Source organism: Anas acuta, chromosome 16 (assembly GCF_963932015.1).
Source record: "Anas acuta chromosome 16, bAnaAcu1.1, whole genome shotgun sequence".
Taxonomy (NCBI): Eukaryota; Metazoa; Chordata; class Aves; order Anseriformes; family Anatidae; genus Anas; species Anas acuta.
Window position 1 is genome coordinate 7,392,289 of NC_088994.1, and position 11,519 is coordinate 7,403,807.

Sequence of the window (11,519 nt, forward strand, 5' to 3'; positions counted from 1 at the left end):
CGGAAACATTTCAAGTGGTCAAAGGGTAATGGGAATAGGAATAAGAAAATACAAAACAAAAATTTTAATACTAAATTACTTGTTTACAGTTTAATGTGGAAAGATTTAGATAATTTAGTTAGCCATGTTTAACCACTTTGCTGCTTAATTTTAAGTCATACGATTATAAAATGCAAAACTTACATCATTTAAAAGTGTATATTAAATTGTAGATACTTCCTTACATGGTTTAGAGGCTAAATTATCCTGTAGAATTCAGCATTCAAGTGGTTAAGTTATTTCTATAAAATGTAAGAGGAAGTTTAAGGTTTGCGTGCCCCTTGGATCAGCACCAAGGCTATTATCTCTGCCTAAGCCCCAGTGGCTATGCTAGCAGCCAGCCACTATCGATTTCCTGTGACCGATGCCATTCCCGAGATCTTCACTCATTTTCGTTGAAGGGTTGTAAGAGCTTGATGCCACCTCTGTCACACATCTCGCCCTGAAGCAAACAGGGATTCACACTGCTTTAGTAACGTCGACTCCCAAGAAAGTCATCAATAATCCACCAGTCCAGCCTAAACATTCCCTATTTCCATACCTGTTTACATGGAAAATATCCATGTTAAACCAGGACACAAGAATTTTAACATAACAATTTACAAATTACTCTTCAAGATTTTATGTAACTACTAAATATTACATAAACTATACCATTTAAAACTTACAAATGCTCATCCAAAATTCATGAGATGGTTGTAAGAAACACTGCAGAATAGGCTAACAATAGCTTCTATATAGTTTATATACTTGCTTTACAATTTAATCACAATGGTTACATCAGAAGAACAATTACTAAATGACTTAAACTTTATATACATTACTTGTGAAACCAGTGCTAAAGCATGCATGATGTTAACACTTTACCACCATTTGGTGAAAAACAAAAAAGACAGTATTCATTCACTGCTGGTTTGGGTAAGAGAAGTCACTACACTAATCAATAAAAAAATTTGCATCAAAATTGACATTTCCTAATTGAACAACTAGGACAGAAGAATACAAGAGCTTTTTTTTTTTTAAATGACACTGCAGACTGTGATACTGTCTTTTACTTGCTAAGAATGTTCTATTCAGGGATCCAAGAATTTAGGTAATTCGTCCACTCAGCAATTGATTTCCACCTGCTCTGTTAAAAGATTAACCATCACCAGTCTTCTGCATTAAAAGCAAGTCTCACTCTTCTTGCACTGAGCAGACCGTTCAAATATTTACTTGCCATGGGACTGGTGAAAAGGTTATTCTTGGAACCCTGCTGTTTTCCCAAACCACTGCATTCACCTTGTTGCTATACCAAACTGGACCTGGCAATTTTAGGAGAGGTTTTTGGTTTGTTTTTTTTTTTGTTTGTTTGTTTGGGTTTTTTGTTTTTGGGTTGGTTGTTTTTTGTTGTTGGTTGGTTTTTGTTTTGTTTTTAAACCTAGGGGACCACGGTACAGCGATACGTCACTCAATTACTACCTTATGATTGACAGTTCACACTGGAATCAAAGGTGAATTCATGGGAGTAGAGGTGAGATATCGTTAGGCAAGTCTACAAAGAGAGATAGATGGGCATTTATTCATCACGCTGAAGTGAAACTACTGCACAATATAATTACATTAACAGCATATATTTACTTGCAAGTTACATGTAATGCATCTCCAGTAAGATAAATCACGAGGGCTCCAGGGATGTTAGTTTACAGTTCAGCAGTAGTTTCATGTATAATGCTAAATTAAGGTAAGCAGGACCTCAATGGCACATTTTTCTCACCTTCTTGTAAGGAGCTTCAAGCATTGCTTCAATATCAATATCATCAGCCATTTTTCAGGACACCTGAAAGAAAAAGTAAAATCCAGCTAAGAGGGTAAACACCTTTGCGCTTTATATTGCAAAAGCCTCTGCTTAACAGGCCATCATTGCACCAGCACAAATTCACAGCATTGTCTCAAAAGACACTTCCAACAGCAACTAGAATGAAGCTCGCCCAGTGAGATGTTAAAGAATGTGACACAAAGCACCAACCAATTACAGCTGTGAACAACAAAAATGCTACCGAACACAATTAGCAAATAGAAACCCCTGAGGTATTCCACCTGTTCCTTCCAAAACAAAGAGCAGGGATAATTTACGATGCGGAAACATGAGTCTAGTCGCCATCTTAAGACATTCCAGTGCCTGACCAAAGGACTACCCAAGAGAGACAAATGAAGAACAAACGAAGAACAAACGTTCAGGCAAACCTGTTTGCCGTTTCCTTACACTTGCTACCATCAAACTTACTAGTCTGAAGACTTAGATTTCCTTTATTAAATCTGACCTCCTGCACAGTGCAGGCCACAGAAGAAACCTGTGATTCAAGCATTAACAAAAGCACACATGAGATCCATCCAATCTGGAATTTCATGTTTAAAAAAAAACATGCCTGTAATAGCTACTTTTCAACTTCAACTTCCTAATATCATTTTGTGTTTATTATACTCTGAATCCTATTGACATTTGATTTTCTTTCCCTGTGCAGGTACACTATTAAAAGCCTCCCGTAGATCTCTGTAGAAAAGTAGAGACTCAACATCCTCTCACCTCCTACTAGAACAGCTTCATTCTTTTCCTTTCTAAAACTAAATAAGGTCAGGCCTCCAGATCTGAGTCAGACAACCAAAGATTGAGGATTTTCTTCCATGTGTGCCATATTTTTTTTTTTCCAAACTGGGTTAATTTTCCTGCACCTTGGTTACACATACTGCTGGTAAGAACCGTGCTTGCAAGACACTTGCCCAGTATAATGAAATGGCTCCAGATTTCCAAGATACTTTTAACTGTTCTCCCATAACCTCAGAACTGAGGTTATAATACCAGAGCTGTGCTACATTTAAGGATGAAGTTACTCTTCCCCATTAGTACATCAAAGAATAAAACACAGTCCTTTAGCGATATCAGAGCACTGAAGTTCATACTCAATTGCTTAACTAATAAGGCACACTAACCTCATTTTCAAGTTATTACCTCTTGGGCTGTAGTGCAACCACTTATTAGTAGTATGGCTATCTTTGTTTCCATGTAACAGCTCTGTATCACTTTTTACCAGTATATTTACATGTAGCTTTTCAAATCCCGTAGATATACACATATGGATAAATTCACTACTACTCTGCCAATATTTGGTATGAACAAGTACATTAGTATGCTTTAGGAGCACCAAGAAGCACCAGGCCAAACCCTGGTTTCTACAACAAAACAATCCTCACCAGTGGCAACTCCCACCCGTAACTACTTTTCCATATGTGCTAGCATAACCAGCTGTACCTGGGATGTAATTCCTCATCCTAAAGGGGAATGACCACGGGGAGCGTGGGGGACAAAATAGGGAGAGCCAAATCACGAATAGCACAAAAACGTGAATCAGGAATGACTCTTATTGCGCTCACCCAAATAAGAGTGAGTGAACTATCATCTGGGTGAGTTCAAAACAAAAGTCCTCATTCACAAGGAATTCAGCCATGGAACTCACTGTCCCAGAGTGCTGTAGTTGAAAAAAAAAACAAAAAAAAAAAAAGAAAAGAAAAAAACACACAGCCTTCAAAACAAACCACCACCAAAAAAACATACACAGAAGTTTACAGAAAAGGCTTTTCATTAAACAAAGACCCTCCTTGTGACCTTGAGACACAACTAGCTGATGACTAAGTAATACTTCTCTCTATGATTGTCCTTTGTTTCTATTCTTTCTTGGCCACTTGCTGTTAGCCCCTATCACAGACAAGATACCAGATTAGGTAGACCTTTGCTCTCATCCCAAGCAATCTATATACTCTGTACTCAACACACTTTTGTTGGTAATAACACTAAACTTTCATCAAGGCATCAATTCTGTTTATGTGACAGACCTATCGACTCTGCAATTCTAGCTAAAAATCACGATGTGCACAGTTTTCCGTTAAAAGTCACAAATAAAGAGTCCATGCATTTGAAATGAGTAAAAAAATCGTAATTTGCAAATATCTTTCATTAAATACTGAAGAAGCTCAAAATCGTTCTTAAAAAGCCTTTCCTCTTCCTCCAGAACAACACACCTTTATATGCTTGACATCTCTGCAGAAAAGAAACCAGCAAACAAGGAATGAATTATACTTGAATCTTTCTGGGTTAACAGAAAGCGTAAACAGACATGAAATTTGCTCCTACTGATCTGTATTTCACATCGAGATTACATCCTATTTGAAGTTCTTGTTATGTACCGACACAGCTAAAAATGACAACTCTACTCCTGTTTTGCAAAGAGCGTTCTGGAAAAGATCGGGAGGTTACAAAGAACTTCAGCTGTACGGGTGACAGCACAGCTTTCGGCTCCAGACACACACCTCTACCCGACACGTTCCCACCCCGGAATTCTCTCCCTGCTTCCTACGAGACCAAACCCAAACGAAACCAAGTTCGGGTTCTCAGCTACATCCACCCCACTCCGATAGCTCCACCGTACGGGGGACCAGCCGGAGACCTTTGCTCCCCTGCCGCCCAGCCCAAGCCTCCTCCGGCGGTCCGTTCCTGTCCCCCGGCACCGCGCCCGCTCCCCACGCCTGAGGGGCCCCGGGCCCGCTCCGCTCCTCCCCGCCCCGCTCCGCCGAGGGCTCCAGCAACGGCACGGCCGGAGCCCCTGGCGGGCCGGGTCCGGTCACTCCGCACAGCGCCATCGTGGGGGGACTCGGGGAGGGACAAGGCGGCGGCGGGGCCAGCCGGATCCGCCCGCTACGTGGCCGTAGGAACAGCCAAACCCCGCACGACCAGGCCGCGGGGCTCGGGACGGGGGCAGGCCGGGCGCCGCCCGCTCCAGCTCCACACGAAGGCACGGGGCGGCCACGAGCAGGGGACGCGGCGGCAGCCCCCGGGGCCGCCCGGCCGGGGCGAGGCGCCCACAGCGGCGGGAGGGGCCCGGGCCTCCCGGCCGCCCGCGGGCCTGGGCCGCGCCGTTCCCCCAACCCCATCATCCCCGGGCCAGGCCGCGACTCCTCCAGCGCCATGGCCCGGCCCCGGCCCGGCAGTTACCTGCGGCGCGGGCAGATGCGGTCCTGGTTCGGGCGTCCGGGGCCCGGCGGCGGCGGCTCCCGGTTCCGGCGCTGGCTGCGTTGACGGTGGGGGATGGGCCCGAGCGATCGGGAGCCCTCTCCGGGCGGCCGAGGGGCAAGCGGGAGGCGCCGCTCAGCCAGCCGCGGGGCGGCAGGCGGCGAGGGGGCGGCGCGACCGTGGCGGGCAGTCCCCAGACCCGGGCTGGGCCCCGGCTCCGGCCGCGGCGGCTGCTCCCTGAAATGGCGCCCGCCGCGTCTCGCTGCTCGTAGGCTCCGCGAGCGGCACGGGGGCGCCCAGCGCCCGGCGCAGGGGCTCTCGCGAGACCCAGAGGCCGGGCCAGGCCCCGCGGCCGCCGCGCCTCGCGAGACAGCGCAGGCGGAAGACGTCACGCAGGCGCTCGCGAGGCCTGGGCAGAGGGGGGGATTCGCTCGCCCCTTCCCCTCCTCCTGGTTCTCGCGAGAGCTCCGCGCCCGCCCCGGGAGGTCGGGGGTGGCCCGCGGGCGCTCAGCGCCCCGCCGCCATTTTGCCTCTCACCCTCAGGCGCCTCAGGGCCCCTGTCCCCCGGGTGCTCCTCGGCTCTCCGAGCTCTAGAAGGGCTGGAGTTGCTGCTGCACGCAGCCCTAGCAGTTTGTATAGAGGCTTTGTTTATTCACCAGTACATATGCAGGCCTGGTGCTGCGTACTGTGGGCTTGCAGTTCCAGCTTCTTTTTGGGGCTGTGGTTCAGGAGCACCCGTGCCCTTAATCCTGTAGGGCACTCTTGGGAGGTCCGGTACTGAGCTCCCTGTGAGATGGTGTACTGGGTCTGGCTGGAATGTTAACTTTACCGGCAGCAGCCCATACATACAGTGGTAAAACGACCACAGAGGGCTCCTGTCACAGTCCTTCATCTTGTACATTAGTGGCAACTGCTGCTTCCCCTGGGTTTTCATCTGTCATATCACCTCTCTCCTTGCCAGCACCATTTGTAAATAAAGTTTTATTACTGTAGGAGTCTTGCCGCTGTGCCTGTGTAGTTTTTCCTCCCACATCATTTGTGTGTGTGTGTGAATTGTGCAGAAGCACAACGGCTTCTGCCAGTTACATGACAGTGCCTGCTGAGCTACCGGGTTTTAGAACAGATTTCAGTGTTTCTTCTGGTCCCTTTTGATTTCAGGTTATTGACAAGCTTTCTTATAGGGCTTTTAGCTAAAGTATCCAAAAAGGAAAGCTTAGTAAGATGGGGAGAAGAGAAGGGAACTGGACAAACTAAAATGGGCCGAGGAGAGGGGAAACAAACAGGGTGCTTGTAAGGCCAGCTTGGGCTGTGAGAGAACAATTTTAGCCAGTAAGGCACTGGTAGGTCTCATCATCCATCCACCAGAGAAGAAACTGACCAGTGATCAATGCACAGCTTTGGTGACCTCTCACTTTGGAGTCTGAATCAACAGAACGTGTGGCTGTTGTCAGCTGGCAGAGGCTTTCTTGGCATTGTTGCAGAAACTGTAGAAATTGTCTAAATTTCTACCCCCATCTTACATCAAACACCTTTACAATTGCTGTAAAAGAAAGCTAACACCTTTCTTAAGATCCTCAGGGTAAAAGTCCCAGTAACAAGTGAGAATGTTGCTAAGGGTGTTAGGCCAGGGGAAGAAGGTTTGTTGCCCTTTCAACAAGTGAAAATAATTGATCTGTGGTGACAAACACACAACATGTAAGCTGTGTTCAGCTCAGGAAGCCCCTGAGCTGTGGGTGTTGGAGCCTGGGAGCACAGGAGGATGTCTGTGCTTACATTGGTGACATTGTTTCTTCTTGACTCTGATGAAGTAAGCCATGGTTAGGGCTACTGCTAAAGAGCAGATGTTTCAAGCTTGTTGTTTGTTGTAGTAAACTAGGTCACCTTTGGGGCAGGAAGTTGAGGTGGTCTGCATTCTTCTCATAGCTGCCTCTTCTGGTGGAGCAACTTCTGGAAGCTCTGGGATGCCGGTGTCTGAGGGCCTTGTAGCTGCTACAGACCCACGTGCAACTTGAATCAGCAGTGACCTGGGCTGCTGTGGCAGCACTCGGCCCAAGCCCCTGCTGTTGCCGGGTACAGTTTGCAAGCACCTTCGAACTCAGTGGTTTAACTTGAAAAGTACTCGAGAAATAAAACCTGCTTGCCTCAGTAACAGTGTTTTGTTTCATCTTGAGCCCACAAAACAGTTCATTTGTATTTAAACTTAGTTTAATAATATGCACTAAGTTTGGGCCAATTTTTCAACATGGAAAAGATAAAATTGAATGGGTTTCCTACTGAAGTCAGCACGAGATAAGCAATAATGGTTGGATTTTTTTTTTTGTCCTATGAATATGAAACAAAAAAGTTTTAAATTCTGTCTCCTGAAAATCTAATTTTTCTATAGTGCACAGACCTACGAAAACCAATTAAGAGGTAAGAACTTAAACCCATAGATTCCAAATCAAAATGTGTTTTATCAAGGTGGTGGCCGAATTCTGCAGGGTGCTGGGCATGGTTACTGTGACCCTATGGTGGTTCACCTCCAGAGCTGACAGAAAGTCACAGGGAAGCTTTCAGCGAGATATTTCATAGCAGAAATGTTTCTGGTTAAGGGACAGGGCTTGACCCGTAGGAGAGGCTTGCTCTCATTCCAGTGCAGGGTGTTGCAGGACAGGCTGTGCTGGCATCACCATCCCAAGGGTTTCCTCATCTTTCACACTGCTACAGACAACGGGGTGCTACCGACACTGCCGTGAGAGCCTGCGGAGGGTTCAGAGTGGGAGTGGAAGTCGTTCGTTTTGTCCCGTGGCGTGGACGGTGAGCCCTACCTCGCAGATTTAAAAATAAATAAATAAATAATGAAATAAACGGAGACGGGATAAAAAGATTTGCGCCTTCCCACACCGGGAGTCGAACCCGGGCCGCCTGGGTGAAAACCAGGAATCCTAACCGCTAGACCATGTGGGACTGCATGCTTGCTGCTGCTGCCGCCGCGCCCCGTCCCTGCGCTGCACCGCCGCCCGCCCGCGGCGCCCCCTGGCGGCCGCTGGTGGAACTGCGGCCGGCCCGGCCCAGCCACTAGAGCCCCGCGCCCCAGTCCAAGGCAGAGGTGGAAGGTGGCAAAACCCAGAAACTGGGTGAGGAGCACAAAGGTGTGCCTGGTTCCGTGCAAATTAGAGCAACGCTCGGCTCTCTCGTCTCATCGGAACAGGATCGTGCAAGTCCCCCAGATGTGGTGTGGAGCAGATGTGGTGGGTTGACCCTGGGTGCTGGGTAAGCCCCCTTGCTCACTGCCACCCACACAGCAGGATGAGAGAGGGAATCAGAAGGGCAAAAGCCGGAAAAATTAATAGGCTGAGATAAAGACAGTTTAGTAAGCGAAGCAAAGCTAGACGTGTGAGTAAAGCAAAATAAGGAATTCATTCACTGCTTCCCATGGCAGGTGGATATTCAGCCATTGCCTGGGAAGCAGGTTCTCAGCACGCATAACAGGTACTCAAGAAGACAAACACTATAAGCACAAAGCCCTTCCTCCCAGCCTTTGCTGCTGATCATGACATGGTCAGGGTCTGTGTGGGTCAGCTGTCCTGACTGTGTCCCCTCCCAGCTGTATGCCCACCCCTGCCTGCTTGCTGAGGTGGCAGGCTAGGAAACAGAAATGGCCTTGGTGCTGTGCAAACACTGCTCAGCAGTAGCTAAAACATCAGGGTGTTATCAACACTGCTTTAGTTGCAGAGCCAAAACACAGCACGACATGGGCTGCTAGGAGAGAATTAACTCCATCCCTGCCAGACCCAGTGCAGCAGAGAAGACAAAACGAACACAGGCACGGCAGGAGGTCACAACAGCTCGTGTTACTTCTGGTGGCAGCTGTGTGGGCTTCCCTGTTGTGTCAGCACCACACACCCCCAGCCTTGCTGTCAAGCAGTCATCCTTATCACCAGGAAGGGCTTCGGTGCTACAGGTCAGATTAAAAAACAAGGTGGCTTTACTGCTGCAGCACTGCCTGCCTCATCCTTGCACAGCTGCAAGTCACAGTGGGCTTGGCTGTGTGTCAAGGATATTTTGCAGCTGGTGCAAGGCCCATAACCCTCAGAGCTCTTGTGGTATCACTAGTTATGCCCGTTCCTGGCTGCCCTGCTCATGAAGACCTTTGCAGGCATCCAGAACTATGGCCAGGCAAATTTACCAACATAAGCAAGAGATTAAATAAGGTTCTACAGAAGCAAAAAGGCAGGCAGAATCAGGAATACCAAAAGCTGGCCTATCCATCCTCTTTCTTCCAGTTTCTCTATTTCCTCTATGTGGCTTCTTCCTCAGCTAAGCACACGAGGAGGATATAGCACATGCCAACGATGAAGTTTGGCTTCTGTTCGTGTGTGTCCCAGACCCATGCAGTCAGTGCTATGGTTGTTTCAAGATTCCAGAAGCCCACTGTATGAAGGAGCAGCTTTTCTGCTGCATGTGGTAGTCACACTGCCCTCTAGCAGCCCAGAGGTGCCCGATGGATGTGGGGAACCAGGGTCAAAGAGCAAAGCACCATTTCTTGAGGGCTGGAGTGCCCTGAGGCTGGTCATGGCAGTTGCAAAGAGACTCTGCAACCTCTCGGCACAGACTGAGAGTTCATAACTTGTCTTGCTACAGCTTGGATGCCCACCTGCATTCACAGGTGGCCTGCAGGCACATACCAATGACATGTTCTTGCTGGTGCAAGCCCCAGAGACCTGGCAGCTGACACAGTGGCAGCCTGTCCACTGAGCAACCACACAGTGAGGAGCAGCAGGAGATACTCAGAAGGCCCCAGACAAACCAGGTAGGACTCCTGGGGTGAATTCCAGGTTGTCACCAGACAGCCAGGCAGGTGTCAGAGCCACCAGAACCCCACGTGGCTGGAGCACCCTGAGGAGCTGCTCAGCACCTCTGGAGACAGCATGGTCTTGAAGGCCATTTAGTACCAGGGATAAAAGGGACAACCCCGCCTGCCCTCAGCATGTAGGATGTGTTCTAGGATGTGGATTGCTTTGTGCAGCCTCATGGAGGGTAAATAGCCAGGTGGCAGTGCTTCTGCCGAACATGCCCCGTCTGCTCTAAGAGGCCCTGTGATGTATGCAGCTGGGATACAAGCTGCTTGATACTGCCTGGCCAAGGTGTAGGTGCTCTCCAGATGTCTGCTAAAGACAACACAGCTGTAGCACATGCTCAATGGTGTAGGCTCCTCATTCCTTGCTTTTGCTAGCTGCCCTCAACCCTTAGTCACAAAATCAGCATTTTCTTACACACACAAAACTTATCAAAATGGTAAATGGAAGGGATCACTGCTCTTACCACAGCACTTCTCAGGGACCTTCCTTGGGGAATGGAAGGGTCACCACTGCCAGCTTCTCCACCCCGAAGCCAGGTAGCAGTTTGTTCGTGTGTGACTCCAGCATGCGCTGCTCCAGGAGCAGATGAATGTGAAATAACACAGAATCACAGAATGGGTGGGGTTGGAAGGGACCTCTGAAGATCATCTAGTCCAATCCCCCTGCCGAGCAGGATCACCCAGAGCACATTACACAGGATGGCATCCACGTGGGTTTTGAGTATCTCCAGAGAAGGAGACTCCACAACGTCTCAGTGCAACCCATCCCAGTGCTCTCTCACCCTCCCAGTAAAGAAGTGCCCCCTCATACTCAGGCAGAACCTCCTGTGCTTCAGTTTGTGCCCATTGCCTCTCATCCTGTCACTGGGCACAACGGAAAAGAGACCAGCTCCATCCTCTCGACACCCTCTCCTCAGATATTTATATACACATTGGTGAGAGGTCTCCCCTCAGTCTTCTCTTTTCCAGGCTGAACAGGCCCAGTTCTCTCAGTCTATCCTCATAAGCCATGTGATGCAGTCTCCTAATCATCTTCTTGGCCCTCCTCTGAACTCACTCCAGTACTTCTATGTCCCTCTGGTACTGGGGAGCCCAGGACTGGGCACAATATTCCACGTGTGGCCTCATCAGGGCTGAGTAGAGGGGGAGGATCACCTCCCTTGACCTACTGGCAACACTCTTTTGAATGCACCTCAGAAATTGCACATCCATTAATCTGCAGACTCCTGTCGGTTAAGCACAGATGGAAGAATGAGACATCGCAGTACCTTCCAATGTTTAAATTTCTCAAACGTGGAACACTTTAATTCCTTTTGGTATGATTCAGCTACATGAAACCAAGCCCTGGTTCTGGTGGAGAAGCTGGGAGTGCCATGTGTCCAGGGGGTGCTGCACTGTTGTCTCCAGCAAATCTGTTTTTTTAGAACCTGTGACATATCCCATGAGATCCCACATCAAGTGACATTCCCCTGGGGACAACGTGCAGTTTATGCTGTAGTGAGTAAGCCTGTGCCCATGTCGATGTCCATGCCCAGCCCTGGGTCTCTCCACTGACTGACTGCCTGGTCTGACCTCAGCTCTGTCTTGTCACTGCGC

At 48.6% G+C, this 11,519-nt stretch overlaps 1 protein-coding gene and 1 non-coding gene across 9 annotated transcripts in view; both read right to left on the minus strand.

The window, feature by feature from the left end:
• Positions 1-5,399, minus strand: part of RBM39 (RNA binding motif protein 39) — a 30,726-nt gene extending 25,327 nt beyond the window's left edge. For 2 of the 8 annotated variants that reach the window (XM_068700791.1, XM_068700793.1), the window contains exons 1-2: positions 5,066-5,395; positions 1,796-1,858 (exon numbers count right to left, since the gene is read on the minus strand). In XM_068700791.1, coding sequence (XP_068556892.1) covers positions 1,796-1,846 — 51 coding nt within the window. In that variant the 5' untranslated portion in view covers positions 1,847-1,858; positions 5,066-5,395. Of the gene's footprint in view, positions 1-1,500; positions 1,574-1,795; positions 1,864-5,065 lie in introns of those variants that run through there. The other 6 variants (XR_011102017.1, XR_011102018.1, XM_068700792.1 and 3 more) reach the window with 6 other exon arrangements.
• A 2,558-nt stretch (positions 5,400-7,957) lies between these two features.
• On the minus strand, positions 7,958-8,029 carry TRNAE-UUC (transfer RNA glutamic acid (anticodon UUC)). Its single transcript has one exon. It is a non-coding gene; the product is annotated as a tRNA-Glu (tRNA).
• Between the last annotated feature and the right edge of the window lie 3,490 nt (positions 8,030-11,519).